At 46.8% G+C, this 19,599-nt stretch overlaps 1 protein-coding gene and 1 long non-coding RNA gene across 3 annotated transcripts; one reads left to right on the forward strand and one right to left on the reverse strand.

Annotated features, from left to right (window-relative positions):
* Positions 1-1,241: 1,241 nt before the first annotated feature.
* LOC132593466 (uncharacterized) lies at positions 1,242-7,733 on the forward strand. 2 transcript variants are annotated; one of them, XR_011376731.1, is made up of 5 exons: positions 1,242-1,802; positions 3,156-3,244; positions 3,331-3,502; positions 5,031-5,157; positions 5,497-7,733. It is a non-coding gene; the product is annotated as an uncharacterized lncRNA (long non-coding RNA). The 2 variants fall into 2 exon arrangements; XR_009559013.2 differs by having other exon boundaries at positions 1,242-1,446.
* A 536-nt stretch (positions 7,734-8,269) lies between these two features.
* ZNF394 (zinc finger protein 394) lies at positions 8,270-15,865 on the reverse strand. Its single transcript, XM_060284815.2, has 3 exons — positions 15,300-15,865; positions 14,395-14,521; positions 8,270-9,681 (listed from the first exon to the last, which is right to left on the reverse strand). Exons 1-3 carry the CDS (start codon positions 15,708-15,710, stop codon positions 8,285-8,287), a joined length of 1,935 nt encoding a protein of 644 aa, XP_060140798.1. The 5' UTR covers positions 15,711-15,865; the 3' UTR covers positions 8,270-8,284.
* Between the last annotated feature and the right edge of the window lie 3,734 nt (positions 15,866-19,599).

The raw sequence follows: 19,599 nt of genomic DNA on the forward strand, positions 1-19,599 counted from the left end.
AGGGAGAGCAAAAGTTTGGGATGTGAGATACTAAAAAGCCCATGTGATCTGAGTATAGAGAAAGGTAGGAAGGTAGCCACAGATAATTCAGGATTGGCAGAGCCAGATTATGCAGGGTTTTGTAAACTGTGTTAAGGGGTTTACACCTTACTCCAGGGCAGAGGGAGCCACTGAAGCGTTCTAGGAAGAGTGACATAAACAGATTTAATTTTTAAATCTTCATCTAGGCTGCTTTGAATAGCACAGATTGAAGAAAAGGGAGATTAGATGTGGAGACTGTTCAGGTGACTATGGTAATTTGGACTGGAACGGCAATTGAAATACAATGGGTTTAGGCTCCCCTGGTGGTGCAGTGGTTACGAATCCGCCTGCCAATGCAGGGGACACGGGTTCCAGCCCTGGTCCGGTAAGATCCCACATGCCACAGAGCAACTAAGCCCGTGCGCCACAACTACTGAAGCCCGCGCCTAGAGCCCGTGCTCTGCAACAAGAGAAGCCACCCAACGAGAAGCCCGGGCACCGCAAGGAGTAGCTCCCGCTTGCTGCTTAGCCCGCGCGCAGCAACAAAGACCCAACGCAGCCAAAAATAAAAATAAATTTATTTTTTTAAAAAAAGAAAGAAATGAGACGGGTTTCCCTGGATTTCTGTGAAGAACTAGAAGCTAAAGCCCCGACTGTTTCTGACACTGTGGGGAGAAGTATCTTTTATCTTGGTTGATCTTTGGCTCCAGGGAGTGGCCCTCCCAGTATAGTACTAACGTTCCTAGGTCCGCACAATCCTTCACTTCAGAGCCAACCTCCCTACTTGCTTCTTTGTCACATCTAACTTTCCTTGTGAACTCATTCCTAACCATGCTTCTTCTTTTATATCTCTCCTATTAGGACAACGGCTGCTCACCCGTGACGATGCTTTCTAAATCAGCCAAAATGCTTTCAACAAAATCAGTACTAGCGCTCGGTGTCCAGATTTGAGGCTTTATTATAAGAAAGAATGAGAAATACTAGGAAAAAGACTATGTGTCACAGGTCCCCATCGCCCACTCCCAACGAATAATCAGACACTCAAATCACTCTGAGCTTTTAAACAACAGCTTCTCAGTTTATTCAGAAAAGAGACCTATCAGGTGGGGAATGATCTCCATTTCGAGGCCGACAGGAAAGGCCCGCAGTTCCCTCCCCTCGCTCTGCAGGCGCTCTCAGGACAGGCACCGGTGTCCCCGAGTCCTCTGGGAAGTGGAGTCCTTCCGCCGGGACCCCCGACCCGGCGCGGTGGCCTCCAAGTGCGCAGATGCGACTCCAGACGGAGCCTCGGGCTCGAGCCTTTTGTCTCCCCGCAGTTCCGTGGGTCCGGAAGGCGACTGTGTCCGCCCCTCCCGCCCCTCCCAGAGCGCAGCCCGGCCGGAGTCTAGCCCTGGGGCGGGAGCCGGGTCCGCAGCGCGTCCGGCGGTAAGAGAAGACCGGGTTAGAGGCGCGGACCTCCGCGACCCGCCCGTTGGGCGCGCGGCTCTAATGCCTCCCACCACAGCGCGGGCCGGTCTCTCAGGTCCAGGCCTCGGCAGGGTCAGGGCTAGTCCCTGCCCGCGTCCCCGTCCCAACCGCGGGAGCTCCGCGAACTCCTTTGGAGTATTTCCGGCTGGGTAGCTAGCCGGCTTCGGGAGCCTTGTTCTGAGCGAAGGGGAGTCCCGGAAGCGAGGTTGCCGCTAAGCGCTCTGGGAAATGGAGTCCGGTAGCCTGAAGGGGGCGTGGCACACCGAGGGATTCTGGGAAGGGGAGTGCGGAGGACCGAGGGCTCGGCTTCCGAGGTGTGGAGAGCGCGAGTGCTTCTCGTTGGTATTAGCTTTAGCTCTTGTCGCTCCACCTAGATTCTTAAGGTTCTGAACTTTGGGGACAGAAAGAAAAGAATGGGGTCCGTGTCTTACTCATTCCCCTTCTGTGCTTTGCTCTATCAGAGTTTTGGGGCCTGCCTGTATTTGGGGTTCGACTCAACGTGGAAGGGAATCCCGGCCTGTATATTTTCAGGATCTTAATGCGTAAGGAAGGGCCCCATCTATCAATTGCCTGGTGTTTATGAATAGGAAAAGATAAGGCAACTGTGGGAGCCCTGCTTGCAGTTACTGCTACATTATTCACAGGCCAGCTAATGGCCACTTCTGTGCTTGAGGGTCTCATGAGAGTTTGTGCACCGTCTGGAACCAGGTGTGTGACTGAAGCTCACAGTTCACTGCCCCGGTGCTCTCCTGTTTTTGCTTCCGTGTGGAATCCAGTGACTGACCTTAGTACTCCAGAGGAGGGTCTTCCAGCTGTGAAGGTTGATTTAGGCTAAATTATAAGGGTTCTAAGCAAAATAATAAGCCTCCTAGGAGTAGAGGTAGAGGGAGATGCCCCAGGGAGTAGGAATCAATTCCAGAGAGGGGAAGGCCTACCCCAAAATCTCTCTCCAGAGCTTTCGGGTAGAGCTGAATGATATACAAAGAAGCAGACTATATATTGCTGGAAAGTCTATGTTTATCTCATCTAAAACAGTGAATAAGGAGGGAGTCATAGCAATAACAGGCCAACAAAGAGAAGTTGATCATGGATTATCTGACCATTGGAGTTGAAGAAAAAGTTAAGAATTACAGAAATAAACGTGGAGTTGAAGGTGGGGACAAGTGGAGGAAATACCCTTGATGAGAATGAAAAGGTTAGTTGCCTCTGCATGAAAGAAAAGGGAAGCAGACACATGTCAGGAGAAGGCCCCAAAGTAGAGAAACTCAGTAAGGTACCATGTTTGGAAATCCATAAGTAGGCTCCTTGTATAGCATCCCCCTGTCTCATCTTCCTCTTTCCACATTTCTGTTCTCATCCACATTCCCTTCCCTCTGAATCCGTGGAGGGGAGAATATTCCACAGTGCTTGCTTTTGTGACAAAGAACAGGTCATACTCTTCCACCCCCATTAGATTATTCCAAAAGGTTGAGATATTATGGGTCCATGAGTTTAACTTTTTGGTCAAAGCACTTTCATGTTATTGTCTTTATCTGAGCTTTTTGAGTTAAGTGGAGTAGGCCTTATGTATATAATTCATCTGTCTTGTGATAGCTTTTGTCCTAGTGAATTTGGAAGTGGGAAGGTATAGTTTATCTCCTTCATGGTTTTTTTGCAACTCCTTCCAGCTATGACTACTGAGGATGCTTCTCTGCCCCAAAAACAGAGCACAGAAGAAGTGGAGCCTACCGTAGAGCCCCTTCCTGTTGAGTTCCAGGCAAGTTTGAGTTTAATCTCCCTCCCGTGAAATCTCAGCTTGGTGTTCATAGTGTGTCCTCATTTCTTTCTTTCATCTTGCTTCAGAGGTTCATGGAAATCCCATCTGGAGGACTGAATGAAAGTGAATTTTCCTTGGAAACTCAAAGCTCTGGGAAGAACTCCAGTTGGAACTTTAAATTTGGGAGTAATCTGTGTGAATGGTATTTTAAACTATGAAACTGTGATCACTAAGGGAATAAGTATGGATGGAAAAGAGGTGAGATCTTATTACTGAGGCCTATAGCTTCCAACACTTCCAGGTCAGGGGAAGTGGAACCAGCAAAGGAGACTGAGATGATGTGGCCAGTGAGGCAAGGGGAAGCCAAAAGTCTGGCATCCTGGTAACCAGTTGAAGAAAGAGTTTCAAGGAGCAGGGGGTAATCAGCTGTGTTAAATGCTGCTGCTAAGTCAAGTAAGATGAAGCATTGGGCCAGGTGTGGGCAGGAGGAAAGAAAGGCCTGTCGTTTGCGAGACTCAGGGTCTGTCTGCAGAGGGGAGCAGCGTGAAGCATCTCGGGTGGGGCTGGTGTTCCTATTGCTGAAGCCCTTCCGCACGAACACCCCCTGAACCACGGCGAGTGTGGGGGGCAGACGCCAGGCCTCTCGGCCCCCGGGAGCTGGATACACAGTTGCAGATGGAAACTTCTGCCGTGGGCACGGTGCTCAGCGGTCTGTGTTTGGCCCGTGGAGACACTCTCCACCGTTCCCCACTTTGTCTGCGCCCTGGGAGGCTGGCCTTTATATTCTCCATCCACGGGCTCCCTTGCTCTTGCTTCGGGCTGGCTTCTGGCAGGGGGATGGGGTGGGGACCAGACGCCTGCAGGGGATCGCTGTTGGGGGTTTATCCCTCAGTCCCTCCCTGCTGGGCTGCCCCCCGCTCCAGTCTTGCTTCTCCAGCAGCTTTCTGGATCCCAGTGTCCCCTCCCGTCCTCCCCCTTCACACCTAGTGGGTAGCGGTGCCCACGACAGCCAGCCCCACGAGCTCCAGCCCGCCTGGGTGGTTCCCATTAGCCTGTCCGCCCCTGTGTCCCATTAGCCAGTCCATCCCTGTGTCCCATTAGCCTGTCCGCCCCTGTGTCCCATTAGCCTGTCCATCCCTGTGTCCCATTAGCCTGTCCGCCCCTGTGTCCCATTAGCCTGTCCGCCCCTGTGTCCCATTAGCCTGTCCATCCCTGTGTCCCATTAGCCTGTCCATCCCTGTGTCCCATTAGCCTGTCCGTCCCTGTGTCCCATTAGCCTGTCCATCCCTGTGTCCCATTAGCCTGTCTGTCCCTGTGTCCCATTAGCCTGTCCATCCCTGTGTCCCATTAGCCTGTCCATCCCTGTGTCCCATTAGCCTGTCTGTCCCTGTGTCCCATTAGCCTGTCCATCCCTGTGTCCCATTAGCCTGTCCATCCCTGTGTGAATGGCCCGCTCGCTGCCCCGTCCTCAGTGACCTCATGGGAATGAGCCATCTCTTTCCTGAGAGATCCGGGCAGAAGAAATACAGGATGTGGAAGGTAGGGTTGTACAGAGCAGGGTCGGCAAACTCACCTGGAGCCGGGAGTAGTTCTATTGGGTCACAGCCACACCCGTTTGCTCTCCTGTTGTCTGTGCTGTGTCTGTGCTACCAGAGCAGAGCTGAGTGACTGCAGCAGAGACCAAACGGCCAGAGAAGCCTCAAATACTGACCATCTGTAATAATAAAACTGTAGCTCACAAAGTTATTGTAAGAATTGCAGCTGCAGTTAGTCGCTGTGTTTCCAGGGGTTGCTGTCCTTTGAGGACGTGGCTCTGTACTTCACCAGGGAAGAGTGGGACACACTGGACTGGGCTCAGAAGGACCTCTACAGAGACGTGATGCTGGACAACTACAGAAGCGTGCTCTCCTTGGGTAATGAGTTGGCTTGAAGCTGAGGGGAATGGGATTAGGGAGGGCACATGAGTGTCCCTTACAGTGGGGTCCCCAACCCCTGGGCTGAGGACCAGTACCGGAACTGGGCCACACAGCAGGAGGTGAGTGGCAGGTGAGCGAGTGAAGCTTCATATGCTGCTCCCTGTCGCGTGCCTTACTGCCTGAACCATCTCCCCACCCCACCAACCCCCATCCATGGAAAAATTGTCTTCCACGAAACTGGTCCCTGGTGCTGGAAAGGTTGGGCACCACTGCCTTACAGTATACATTGTTGTTGTTTTTTAATTTTTATTGATTTATTTATTTTATTTTTTGCAGTACGCGGGCCTCTCACCGCTGCGGCCTCTCCCACTGCGGAGCACAGGCTGCAGACGCGCAGGCTCAGCGGCCATGGCTCACGGGCCCAGCCGCTCCGCGGCACGTGGGATCCTCCCGGACCGGGGCACGAACCCGCGTCCCCTGCATCCGCAGGCGGACTCCCAACCACTGCGCCACCAGGGAAGCCCCTGTTGTTGTTTTTTAAATTAATGTATTTATATTTTATTTTTGGCTGCGTTGGGTCTTCGTTGCTGTGCGCGGGCTTTCTCGAGTTGCGGCGAGCGGGGGCTACTCTTCATTGCGCTCCGCGGGCTTCTCATTGCAGTGGCTTCTCTTGTTGTGGAGCACGGGCTCTAAGTGTGGAGGCTTCAGTAGTTGTGGTGTGTGGGCTCAGTAGTTGTGGCTCACGGGCTGTAGAGCGCGGGCTCAGTAGTTGTGGCTCACGGGCTGTAGAGCGCGGGCTCAGTAGTTGTGTTGCATGGGCTTAGTTGCTCTGTGGCTTCTGGGATCTTCCCGGACCAGGGCTCGAACCTGTGTCCCCTGCATTGGCAGGTGGATTCTTAACCATTGCGTCACCAGGGAAGTCCTATATTGTTTTATTTCCTTAAAAATGATATGAAGGGAATTCCCTGGTGGTCCAGTGGTTAGGACTCCACGCTTTCACTACAGGGGGCCCAGGTTTGATTTCTGGTCAGGGAACTAAGATCCCACAAGCTGTGTGGCACAGCCAAAAAAAAAAATGATATGAAACAAATATGACATATTAAGAATTGATTAATCGGTGTGGTGCATATGTGAATGTTCTTTAAAATTGTTCTCTCTAGTCTACACTCGTGTATGTTAGCAATACTTCACAATAAACTTTTCATGTTTTTTGTGAGATATCACAGTTCAAAAGTATATGAATATATATGACAGTAAACAGTAACACCCATGCCTCCTCATCCTAGTTAAGGAATAAATCACCTTCAGAATCACAAAAGTCCCTTATATTCTCTCCAGTCTCATCTCCCTTCCTCTTCAATAAAGGTTAATCATTCTCTTGCGTTATGTAGATATACCACTTATCTCTGTCTGGACAATATATTACCTAGTTTTGCTTTTTCTGGAACTTAGTGTACATGGAATCATACTCTTGTTCTTTCACTACATGTGTGTTGAGAATCATGCATCTCTGTATAGCTGTGGTTCAGTCATATTCACTGACACTGAGTATCCCACTGCAGGAATATAGCACAATTTATGAAACTCTTTGGCTGATCAGTTTTCAGGATGTTTCCAGTTTGGGGCTTTTACAAAAAAGCATGTCAAATGCCTCTTGGTTCCCTGTGAAAAGACCTAGAAATAAGTTATATACATGTTCAACTTTAAGAAGTAGCACCAAATCGTTTTCCCTAGTAAATGTAACAACTTACACACCAATAGCTGAGGAGAGTTCCCACCACTCTACGTCTCTGTTAGTACTTGGTACTGACAGATTTTGAAAGGTTAGATCATCTGTAAGGTGTGAAATAGTATCTAATTGTGGCTTAATTTGCATTTTTCTTATTACTAATGTAATTGAGTATGTTTTCATCTTCATGGGCTGTAATTCCTATTTTGTCTTTTCCTAATATAGTGTAGTTAAATTTACCAATCTTTTATAGATAGTGCTTTTTGAGTCTCGCTGAAGATTGCTACCAGTTTATCAACATGTTTTTTTCTTCCTGGGCACACTCATAATAGAATGTAACTTGGCACTTGCTTTGGGGGAAAGGTGTATTGAAAGCCATAAAATAACTAAAACACTGATCAAGGAATTCTACTTCTCTGAACGTAGCGTTAGATTCTAAAGAACAATCCAAATCCTAAAATTACACTGACATTCACTACAGCATTTTTTGCAACAATGAAAAATGAGACAGACCTGAAACTTCCAACAAAAGGAATTGTTACATCCACTTGATGGAAAATGACCAGCTATTAAGCATAACATTTAGGAAAACCATGTAAAATCCTTAGGACATAATACTAAAGAAGATATAAAATATAAACACTGTGATTTTTGTTATACAGAAAAATGTGCACAGAAAAAGAATCAGAAGGAAATACACCAAAATACCGGTATCAAATGGATTGTGGTGTTGGGATTTTGGGTAATTTTTCCCCTATTGTTTTCCCAGATATCCAATAATGTACTTGTATTCCCTTAATTAAAAAAAAAATTCCAAAAATATGGATGCAATGCATATTATCAGTGGGTAGCACTAGAAAGATAATCAGATAGATTTAGGCTCTAATCCAAGTTCTTAGCTGTGTTTAATGCAACAAGGAAAGAATGGGAAAGAAAGAGGGACTCTGCAAAATTAATTTTTAAAAAAGTCAAATATATAGAGTGCCTCTTGTAGGCACTGAACTGTACAAGGTGTTCTGGAGTATAAAATATCTACCATCTAAGTAGAAAGACAATTCTAAGTGACTGCAATACATTCTCAGGGAAGCAACACGGGGGGACAAGATTTGGCCCAAAAGCAGAGGTTCCAGAAGAGTGACAAGGACAGAACTCTCATGGTTCCGCCCTCGCTCTGCTGGAAAGTATGTTCCGGTGGGGCTCCTGACTCACGCAGTCCTGCTTCAAGGCAATACGCTACCAAAGGGCGTCCCTAGACTCTAGCTGGACTCAATCTTTCTTGGGTGTAATGCCCAGGGCAGTATGACCCATGATTACTGAAATACTCCAAAAGCCAAAGAATGTAGTTTCTGGAAAGAAAGAGAGAGAGAGAAACAAAACAGCTCATGCAGAAGCATGTCAAAATGATGGGGCTTTATTTCTATGGATTCTTTGGTGTCGGATGAGGTGTGAACTCTGTCTAAAGCTGTCCCCACATTCAAGACATCTGTAAGGCTTCTCTCCAGTGTGAGTTCTCTGGTGTTTAACGAGGGTTGCACTCTGACTGAAGCTTTTCCCACATTCTTGGCATTTGTAGGGTTTCTCCCCGGTGTGGATTCTCTGGTGTTTGGAGAGGTCGGAACACCGTTTAAAGCTCTTCGCACACTCTTCACACGTGTAGGGTCTCTCTCCCTGGTGTGTCCTCTGATGTCTAAAATGGTTGGAGAGACGGCAGATTTCCCCGCACTCGTGACACGTGTAGTGCTTCTGCCCCATGTGGACTCTCTGATGCCGGTTGAGGTGTGAGCTCTGTCTGAAGCTGTCCCCACATTTGGGGCACGTGTATGGCTTCTCACCTGTGTGTGTCCTCTGGTGTTTAACAAGGGTTGCGCTCTGACTGAAGCTTTTTCCACATTCTTGGCATTCGTAGGGCTTCTCCCCAGTGTGGATTCTCTGGTGTTTGGAGAGGTCGGAACACCGTTTAAAGCTCTTCGCACACTCTTCACACGTGTAGGGTCTCTCTCCCTGGTGTGTCCTCTGATGTCTAAAATGGTTGGAGATATGGCAGATTTCCCCGCACTCGTGACACATGTAGTGCTTCTCCCCCATGTGGACTCTCTGATGCCGACTGAGATTTGAGCTCTGTCTGAAGCTGTCCCCACACTTGGGGCAGGTGTAAGGCTTCTCTCCAGTGTGAGTCCTCTGGTGTTTAACGAGGGTAGCACTCTGACTGAAGCTTTTCCCACAGACAGAACACCCGTAGGGCTTCTCCCCGGTGTGGGTTCTCTGGTGTTTAAAGAGGTCGGAACGCTGTTTGAAACTCTTCTCACAGGTGTCACACGTATAAGGTCTTTCTTCATGGAACCGCCTCTGCGCCTCAAGTAGGCTTGAATGACGGTAGTTTTCCCCACTGTCAGGAGATTCATGAGGTTTCACGGTATCTAACCTGTGTTTGCAATAGTTCCCACGTTCATCACCGGTAATGGGTCTCTCTGCTGTCTGGATGTGCTGAGCAGGAACGAAGTTTGAACTTCTGGCACTAGTCCCCAATTCATTCTTTTTGGAGTCTCCCTCTTCTCTGGGAGCACTCTTGAGATCTGAGATGCTGGTGGCTCCCTGATCTTCAGGAGGCTTTTCAAGTTTCAGCAGTGAGGGGTCGCCTGATGGCTTTTCTATCCTGTCCTCATGGGCAACCCCACAGTCGGAAGACAGGGGCCCCTTCTCCTGAGACTCTTGTAGCTGCCCTTGTGGCTCCACTTCTTCTAGAATTTCTTGCTTTAGAATCAACTCTTTGTTCTCAGTTCTGGTTTCCAAACCTGAAACATTAAGATACAGATTGCTGACATTTCATCCTTGCACAAGAGTGAATAAGAAAGTGCTAGCAGAAAAACAACCCCCCCCCCCCGCCCCGGCCAAAGCCCTTTTAATGTCCTCCATGAAACCACTCCTGAAGTTAAATTATTTTAACTAACCTGTCAGATGTGCTCACATTTACCTGTACAAACCCCGTTTCTTTCCTTTTATACTTCTGCCTCCGCCGGCCAACCCGTCTCTCCTGCCCCAGCCCCACTGCACTGTCGTGTGAATCACTGTATTACACGAGGCACTACTGGAGAAGGTGTTGACACAGACGGTACAACCTTTATCCCATGCACGCAGGATGCTTTACTAAGAGAGATGAGCTACAGTAACAGACACACCAGCTGCCTCCAGTCTGAAGGCAGGCTCTGGGTAGGCAGTAAATCTAGGACTGATGGAAAGTCTGTGAAGGATTCCATCCCCCAGTCCAGAATTCTTGCAGTTTACTCTCCAGGAAGGCTGAACCAGATAAATTCAGGACTGGGGACATGAGGCACAGCTGAGAACAGGGGACAGGTACCACCTTCCCATGAGGAGAGTCAAGTGAAAATGGACACACTGACTGGTGGAACCTCCATGCACTGTCCTCTGTTCAGGCTCAAACTGTCAGCCCCGAGCCTGACATCCTCCTGGCAGAAAGGGCAGGGATTTCAAAGGCTTTAGTCCCTACTGGATTCCCACCTAGAACTGCACCTGGCTTATCTGCACGCAATGAAATATCTGTTGACTGAATCACTCTATGGGAAAACTTAGCAGCCTGGGCCAAAGACCCAGAGACACTGACATGTGGGAATTTCCAGGTAAAACAGCGCCTGATGCCTGACCCTGTCCTGAAGATCACAGTTCACAAGTCCTTCCCAATAGTTTCCAGTCAGAATGCTTGGGTTTAACTGCTAAACACAAACAGAAAGTGAAAGGTTACCAGAATTTCAGGAAAACCTCTGACAGAAATGCCAATGAAACATGCAATCCATGAAATGAGAGAAAACTGAATAACCTATAATTAATATTCGCAGATAAATAAGAGACAGTACTGCACCCAGGAAACAAGGAAGCTATAAGAAAAGGGATATGGCTTCCCTGGTGGTGCAGTGCTTAAGAATCCGCCTGCCAATGCAGGGAACACGGGTTCGAGCCCTGGTCCGGGAAGATCCCACCTGCCGCAGAGCAACTAAGCCCATGTGCCACAACTACTAAGCCTGTGCTCTAGAGCCCCCAAGCCACAACTACTGAGCCTGAGTGCCACAACTACTGAAGCCCGCATGCCTGGAGCCCGCGCTCTGCAACGAGAAGCCAGAGCACTGCAATGAAGAGTAGCCCCCGCTCACCGCAACTATAGGAAGCCCGCGCCCAGCAACGAAGACCCAATGCAGCCAAAAATAAATAAATAAATCTATTTAAAAAAATAAGAAAAGGGATATTTCGGGACTTCCCTGGTGGTCCAGTGGTTGGGACTTTGCCTTCCAATGCGGAGGGTGCAGGTTCGATCCCTGGTCAGGGAGCTGGGATCCCGCATGCCTCGCAGCCAAAGAGCCAAGACATAGAACAGGGGCGGTCTTGTGGCCATTTCAATAAAGACTTTAAAAAAAGGGGTCCACATCAAAAAAATCTTAAAAAAAAAAGAAAGAAAAGAAAAGGGATGTTTAAAGAAAAAGCTCTTCAAAATATTAATGAGAGCAGAAATATTTCAACCTAAGAGTTGGAAAATAAAGCTAAGGAGATTTCCCAGAAAGGGAAAGAAAAGATAAGGAAATGGGAAGGAGGTAGGGAACCCTACAGGATCAGCCCATGAGTTCCAACATCCAACTGGAAGAAATCCCAGAAAGAAAACAGGAAAAAATGAGATAAAAATAAATAGATAAAATAATAGTACAAAAAATTTCTCACAACTCAAAGACGCAAGCGTCTATATCGTCAGGGCCCACCAACTACTCAGAACAGTGAATGAAAAAAGAAACCTCACACCCAGCCACACCCATTGTGAAATTTCATACCAGCAGGAATAAAGAAAAGCTCCTAAAGGCTTCTGCACAGGACAGATGACACACCAAGGATAAAATATCACTGTGGCGTCAGATTTCTCAATTGCAACATGGCAAGCTAGTTACAAAATCCACCGTCTTCAAAATTCAAGGGTAGAGTCATTTCTAAAGTGGAATGCTGCATCCAGCCACACCAGGATCTGGATGTGAGAGAGGAATAAAGGCGTTTAGACATGCATTGAGTTCCCAAGTATATGTTCTCTGTAATATACCGGAGGTCGTTCTATATCAAATGGAGGGGGTAAACCAAGGAAGAAAATCGTATGGGATCCGGGAAAGAGAAAAAGGTGAGAGTGAAGGAACGTTCTAGGACAACAGCTGTGTAACTGACCTGGAGAAGCCCATCCAGCCTGGAGCAGAGGAAGCTTGAGGAGGAACTCTCCAAGGGGAGAATGAAACTGATGGCCCATCTGATGAATCTGAACTTACTGAGAGGGGTTTACATTTCTAACAGAGAGTTTGTGGGTGAACTGGTGCTCAGGAGTTAGAAAAGGAGGCACGTGCAGAATGAGGCATTATTAATTCTGGGAAAAACTAAAAGCTGTAAAGGAAAAGACTTACAGTCATACATATTAGGTGGGTGAATATAGATAATATTTATATAGGCATAATACTGAAACACTCCCTTAACAAAAACAGACTGATTTAACTATGCTGAGAGAATTACGGACTGTAAATGTGAGCATGCTGGGGAGACAGGACCCTGTCGTCCTTAGCAGGCAGTCAAGAGATAATAACTGAAACTGAGAAACAAAAACCCAGCAGAATAAGCATCTTATTTAGAAATATGAAAATAAATACCACTGGAAGGCGTGAAAAGATTTTAAAGTTATTGTCTCTGCAAAGTTGGAATCAGGATTGAGAAGGGCCTATTTTCCTAAGAAGATTCGAAAAACACAAACCATAAAGTAAAAGATTGAAAAATTTGACTATATTAAAATTTCAAAATTTTATATAACAAAAACGCCATGGTTAGAAAGACAAGCCACCTCTATAACCAATAAAATAACAAAGGATTAGTATCAAAAACATAAAGAACAGCCACAGAACAATTTAAAAGATAGTGGAGGAAAGGAGAGGAGATAAGGATACACCATTCATTAATCCTAACAGTATTACTTACTGAGCACCTACTCTGTGCCAGGCACTATTCTTGGCACTTGGGATATAAATGAACAAAACAGACAAAAATCCTTCCCCCTGTGGAGCTGACATTCCAGAAGGGGTGGTCAGACAACAGATGAACATAAAGTCAAATATATAGGATGTCAGAGGGTAATAAATGCTATGGACCACGTCAGGCAAGGCGAGGGATCTGTGAGGTGGCTGATGGCAGGAATCATGTATTAACATGACGGTCAGGTCAGGCCTCACCGAAAAGTGAGATGTGAGCACAGGCTTGAAACAAGCCAGGGAGTCTGTTTGGTGGAGATCCGGAGGAATAATATTTCAGGCAGAGGGAGCAATCAGAGCAAAGACCGTGAGGCAGGATGCCCACCACGCTCAAGGAGCAGCAAGGTCAGTGAGGCTGGGGGCGTAAGTGAGGGGAGAGCAGAAGGGAACAGGGCCACGTCCCATCAGGCACCACAGGCTTTTACTCTGCGTGAAATGAGGAGTATTCAGGTTATGAGCAGAGGTGTGATGCAAACCAACATTCTAAAAGGAACACTTGGGCTACTGGGTTAAGACATCGTGCTGTCAGCTGAACACCAAATGCTGCCAAGGGTGTGGAGAAAGAAGAATTCTCATATACGGCTGGTAGGAGTACAGATTGGCTCCCATCATTTTGGACAGCAAGATGGGCAAACATCCCTAAGTATATTCTCTTCAGAGACTCCTACATATGAACACAGGGAGAAAGAGACAGGAACGTTTGGTATAATACTGTGTGTAATGGTGAAAAACTAGAAGCCTTAACGTCCGTTGACAGGAGAATGGATAAGTAAATATTGGAATAGTCATACAATGAAATATATAGATGTTAAAATGAATAAACTAGAGCTACACGTATCAACATGGATAAATCCCAAAAATGCAATGTTGAGAAAAAAGCCAAGGTGCAAAAGAACCATCCAGTAATATAATTTATATACTATAAAAACATGTAAAAATACTATATACGTTTACATGTTTACATATTTACGTGTTTACATACATTTATATAGAGAGAGTGTGTATATGTGGCTACATGTATAAGTAGAAAGAATATAAAACAAACATGGAAATGGTAAGTCAGGATATTGGTTACCGCTGGAGAAGGATCAAGGGTAGAGCTTTCAGGGAGGGTACACAGAGCTTCACCTATAACTATGGCTGTAATATATTATCTCTTCAGAAAAAAAAAATGAAGCCATGGCCAATATTAAAATTCGATAAACCTGGGTGGTTAATCCTCAGGTGCTCATTCTATGTTTTTATACTTTCTTATGTATTTTTATTAAAAAATGAACGAAAATAAAAAGCTGACTCTATCACCTAACAATACAGAACAGAGACGTCTTGCTTGGGTCACAAAAGGGACTCGAAGGCTCTCAACCTGTGTCTGAATGGCAGGCTGGCTGGGGGATTTACTGAAGCAAGCCCTCCAGGAATCACACAGCTGGAAACAAGCAAAGGCAGGGCACTTACTTGGCGAGACTGCATTCCCATAATCCTTCGGCGCACTCTCCCTGTAGAGGTCCTTCTGTGCTGGGCCCAGACGCTCCCACTCCTCCCAGGTTAGAGACACAGCCACATCCTGGACTGTCACCAACCCCTGAAACAACACAAGACCTCCCTCAGCACCTGCCATCCCAGGATGGCGTCACCAACAGTGCCAGGATGAAGCCGGACTCCAGAGAGGAGTCTGCGAGCGCTGAGAAACCGAGTCACGACGAACGGAGTCTTTATCAGTGAGCCTTGTACTGATGCGGGAGTTGCAAAGTGACTAAAAACAGAAGGTGGCATTCTCCTGCAATCCTGAAAAGCCTTTCTTTGAACTGTCTACACTAACTTGGGGGGAGAGCAAAATATTCATTTGGGTTATACTGCTGTGATTTATCAAAGCAGACACCTGATATGGATTGAACATATACAGGTTAACCAGAGTCCCGAGTTGCAGTGCTGGCTTTCAGATGCTGTTTCCTCACCTGTGAAATGGATACAAAGATCTATCTTCAGAGGAAGGTACCTCACCAACAGCAGTAATGTGTTTTCCCCTGAGCCTCTCCTTTCCTTGTAAAGGAAAACCACACTCCTGTGTGTCTCCTCTGCTCTCAGTACTCTGAATATTCACTACAACACTCCTTCACTTCTGACACCAGGTGTGTGCATTTCCACAGGTCAGGCAATTCTGTGGCACCAGCTGGGTGTCCTATGGTTTAATAACTCTGACCCTACCTACCTGGAGATGGTGTGACGTCCCATTAGGTTAAAGGGCTCATGTTTCATACACATCCTAAAGTTCACGCAAAATGTAATAAGGAAAGAACTTATGAAGACCACAGCATCCCTCACACCTCCATTCCCACCACCAGAACACGTTCACTCCTCACCTGGCGTGAGGTCTCATCAAGCTCTCTCTGTAGAGCCCAAACCAAGGCGACAGCCTCCTCCCCGCTCTCCGGGCAGTGCTTGCGCACCCAGGCCTGGAGCTCCTGGGGCAGGATGGTCAGGAACTGCTCCAGCACCAGCAGCTCCAGGATCTGCTCTTTCGAGTGCACCTCGGGCCTCAGCCACAGACGACAAAGTTCCCTGAGTCGGCTCAGCGCCTCTTCGGGTCCGGCCACCTCTTGATAACGGAACCGCCTAAAATGCCGTCGGGAAGTTTCGGGATCCGGACAGTCCCCTGGTGGGTCGGACTCCCCACCTCCGGGTGAATCTTCCTCCACTTTCACTATCCAAGGTCCATCACTCAGGGGCAGAGCAGCGACCCTGCCTTGACTTGCGGTCCAGATCCAACTCATCCTTCTCCTGCAAGTGCGCACTTTCCCGGAGTTCTGCCTTCAGGTGAAATGACAGCAAACCCAGCAAAAAGCCACGGAGCTCATCGGATCTCCCCGAAGCAGCGGCTGCCCACCGTCCCCTCCCTAACAAGCCCCCACCTTGCCCAGCCCCCTCCTACCCGCAGCTACTCCTCCCAGAAGCTGACAAGTCCCGTGACAAAAACCAGCAGGAATAGCCCCAGCAGGAAGTGCGTCCCGACTCCCTGCTGTGTCCACCCCTCCCGGGCATTTCCGGGCCCTCTCTAGGCTCCCCGGAGGAGTGAGGTGCATCTCGGTGGTTCGCTGTCTTCACCCCTCAGAGATACTCTGCACGAGTACATTTTAATGTGGCGTTTATAGTCCTTAAGGTTACCGAACTAAAGGATATTCTCCCTTTAAAAACGAAGGGGCCTCCCGGGCTTCCCTGGTGGCGCAGTGGTTGGGAATCTGCTTGCTAACGCAGGGGACAGGAGTTCGAGGCTGGGCTCGGGTGAATGCAGAGCAGCGAGAGGCCATCGCAATGAGAGGCTCGTGCACGGCAATGAAGACATAGCCCTCACTTACCGCCACTAAAAAGAAAGCCCACGCGCAGCAACGAGGACCCAACGCAGCCAAAAATTAAAAATGAATGTCATTCTTTAACACACTATCTGTGAATAAAGTTTTGTAAATTTTGTTTTAGGGAAAGTTAAAGTTCCAACTGTACAATAAGTGGTCATTCATCCACTGGGTATTCATTTAATGCAAGAAAGATTTGTTGAGTATCTTCTACATGCCAGGCATCGTGCTTGACACTACAGACACAAAACTGGGAAGACATAGTCCCCGTCCTCCGTTGTTCAGTCTCCTAAGGGAGACAGACACTTAAACAAATCCTTGCAGGACAGTGTGGTAAATGCAGTACTTTGAGGTGTATGCAGTGTCTATTTGTATAACCAGAGGTGGAAATAATCAACCATGCCTAATGGAGAGGGTACAGTGAAAGACTTCACAGAAGAGATTAAGCTTCACAGAAGAGATAATGCTTAAAGAGTCCATGTAAACTAAGGACATATTTTAATTTAATTTAATTTTAAAAATTATTATTTTAAAATAAATTTATTTATTTTTGGCTGCGTTGGGTCTTCGTTGCTGCATGGGGGCTGCTGTTTGTTGTGCGTGGGATTCTCGTTGCAGCGGCTTCTCTTGTTGCGGAACACGGGCTCTAGGTGCACGGGGTAGTTGCAGCGCACGGGCTCAGGAGTTGTGGCTTGCAGGCTATAGAGCACAGGCTCAGTAGTTGTGGCACATGGGCTTAGTTGCTCCGCGGCATGTGGGATCTTTCTGGGCCTGGGCTCGAACCCGTGTCCCCTGTATTGGCAGGCAGATTCTTAACCACTGTGCCACCAGGCAAGTCCCTTTAATTTTAAAATGGGTTAAATTTATAGGCAATAAATCAATAGTAGATTGTATCATCCCCTCCAACTTTAGATTTCCTATGCCCAGCTTCCTTGCAATGCTTCACAGTATCCAGGTTGCCAAGGATTTTGTCCTATTCTAAGCCCTACTCCCCTGCTCTATCATTTACTCCCTCTTCCTCACTTCATTTTAAGTATCTACATGGACACTGCCACCCCACCTCTTCTTTTCTGTGCCAGTGTTCAGAAAAATAAACCATGCAACTGAAATGAAGGATACTATACATTAGTTTAATATTTACATTAAATCATCTGCATTATTTAACAAATGAAGAATTATCTAAGTTATGTTATGGGTAAATGCATTTAAAATATCATTTATTTCAATAAGTATTGTACAATTAATGTCCTGATTTATGAATGCAAAGTCCCAGGCAGGGTCAGGATTCCATAAGACATATCTGTGGACTAAAGTTTAAATTATAAACTAATGATTTAACCATAGTTTGTGCAAAAGCACAGGCAGTCAACCCCTACTTTAGGCTCTAGCAGGTAAGTGGCTGTATTAGTCTGTTGTGATCTGTTTTGATTGGACATTAACAGGACAAAAAAACAGGAAAAGGCAGATTTTTTGGGATTAATTTTTATGTCCCATCCACTTACACAGAAAAAATTCACTACTCACAAGGCTCATATTCATCATTTTACAAATTTAGAGCAACATGTAATACTTTTTAAATATTTATTTATTTGGCTGCTCTGGGCCTTCGTTGCCACGTGCGGGATCTTCTTTGTGGCCTGCGGGATCTTTAGCTGTGGCCTGCAGGATCTTTTAGTTGCGGCATGTGGGCTCTTAGCTGCAGCATGCATGCAGGATCTAGTTCCCTGATCAGGCATCAAACCCAGGCCCCCTGCATTGGGAGTGCAGAGTCTTAACCACTGGACCAGCAGGGAAGTCCCAACATGTAATAATTTAATGACATAACTTGTCACATGTTTGCATCTGATCTCTCCAGGCGGTTTGAAAGTCCCTGGGGGCAGAAACTTTGCACAAGTCTACTTTTTCATCTGTGTGGGAATGCTATCACAGTCTGGCAGGAAGTCAAAAGCTCTTTTCCCAGTATTGCAGGACAAGGCTTTGAGTAGGGTTGGGTGGCCAAGGATGGCAAGGGAATTGGACAGAATGCAAATTCACAAATAAGAGAACCCTTTATAGTATAGGCAAATCTAGCTCCAGACAATATCCACCTATATAACTAGTAACGGAATACAGAAGAGAATATCACGTTCTATGAAGGCAGTTTAAGGATTTTTCATCTCCTCCCAGTGAGAGGAGATGTAGGTCTCCTTACTAGCTGATTACCAGTCCGGGCTCCACTAGTTCCTGCTTCTGGGTTGTGTGACTGTGGACCCTGATCATGATATAGTGATTTGCTTAGCTCTTATCTCCCTTTCTCCCGTAATGTAACTTTTGCCTTCATCTGCAGAATATCAAGTGCTTTCATCTGCTCTCACTGATATCATTGAATGACATATTTCTCTGTTCCCAATGCCTTTTCTGATGCTTTGTTCAAAAAAGTTAATTGAAGAATGCTAGCTGCCTCATCTTTTAAAAATAATTAAGTGAGGGGAGAAAGTGAGAAAAGGAAAACAGGGCAGGAATAAATAAGATGGAGCCAGGGATAAGATGGGATTAGAAATTGCCCACTGTAAACTGCTGTTTACTGGCAAAAGGTAGCCCACAGTTTGGCTTTGAGAAACCTCAGCAGCCAAAGCAAGAAGAAAACAAGATCAGTTACGTGATTTACAGTGTATCTCGGGTAAAAGCGAACTACTATAGTGGCTTAGGAGAAATCCACCTATTCTTGGTACCAAGAAGGAAGAGAAATTTATACTCATAAGAGTAAAGCTTGGGCTTCCTTGGTGGCGAAGTGGTTAAGAATTCGCCTGCCAATGAAGGGGACACAGGTTTGAGCCCTGGTCCCGGAAGATCCCACATGCCACGGAGCAACTAAGCCTGTGCGCCACAACTACTGAGCCTGCGCTCTAGAGCCCTTTCTCCACAAGAAGAGAAGCCACCTCAATGAGAAGCCCGCGCACCGCAACAAAGAGCAGCCCCCGCTCGCCACAGCTAGAGCAAGCGCGCACACAGCAAAGAAGACCCAACGCAGCCAAAATAAAAAAATAAATAAAATAAAAAAAAAAATAAGAGCAAAGCTTAACTTATTAGCATACTTAATTTGCAAGACAAGCCAGGTTACAGTGACCTGGGTATTTTCTGCTTATGCCTCTGAAAATCATAAGCAAAACTTAAATTGTTACCCCAAATCGATAAGAAGTAACCGCTAACCAATTCCCTTTCATTTAAGAAAATTCTAATATTGTAACCAATCTCTGTGAAGAATAAACAGTCACTGCCTCCACACTATATAAGATACTTTAAAACAATATACTTCTGAGCCTCATTCCTTGTT

Source organism: Globicephala melas, chromosome 15 (genome assembly GCF_963455315.2).
Source record: "Globicephala melas chromosome 15, mGloMel1.2, whole genome shotgun sequence".
Lineage (NCBI taxonomy): Eukaryota > Metazoa > Chordata > Mammalia > Artiodactyla > Delphinidae > Globicephala > Globicephala melas.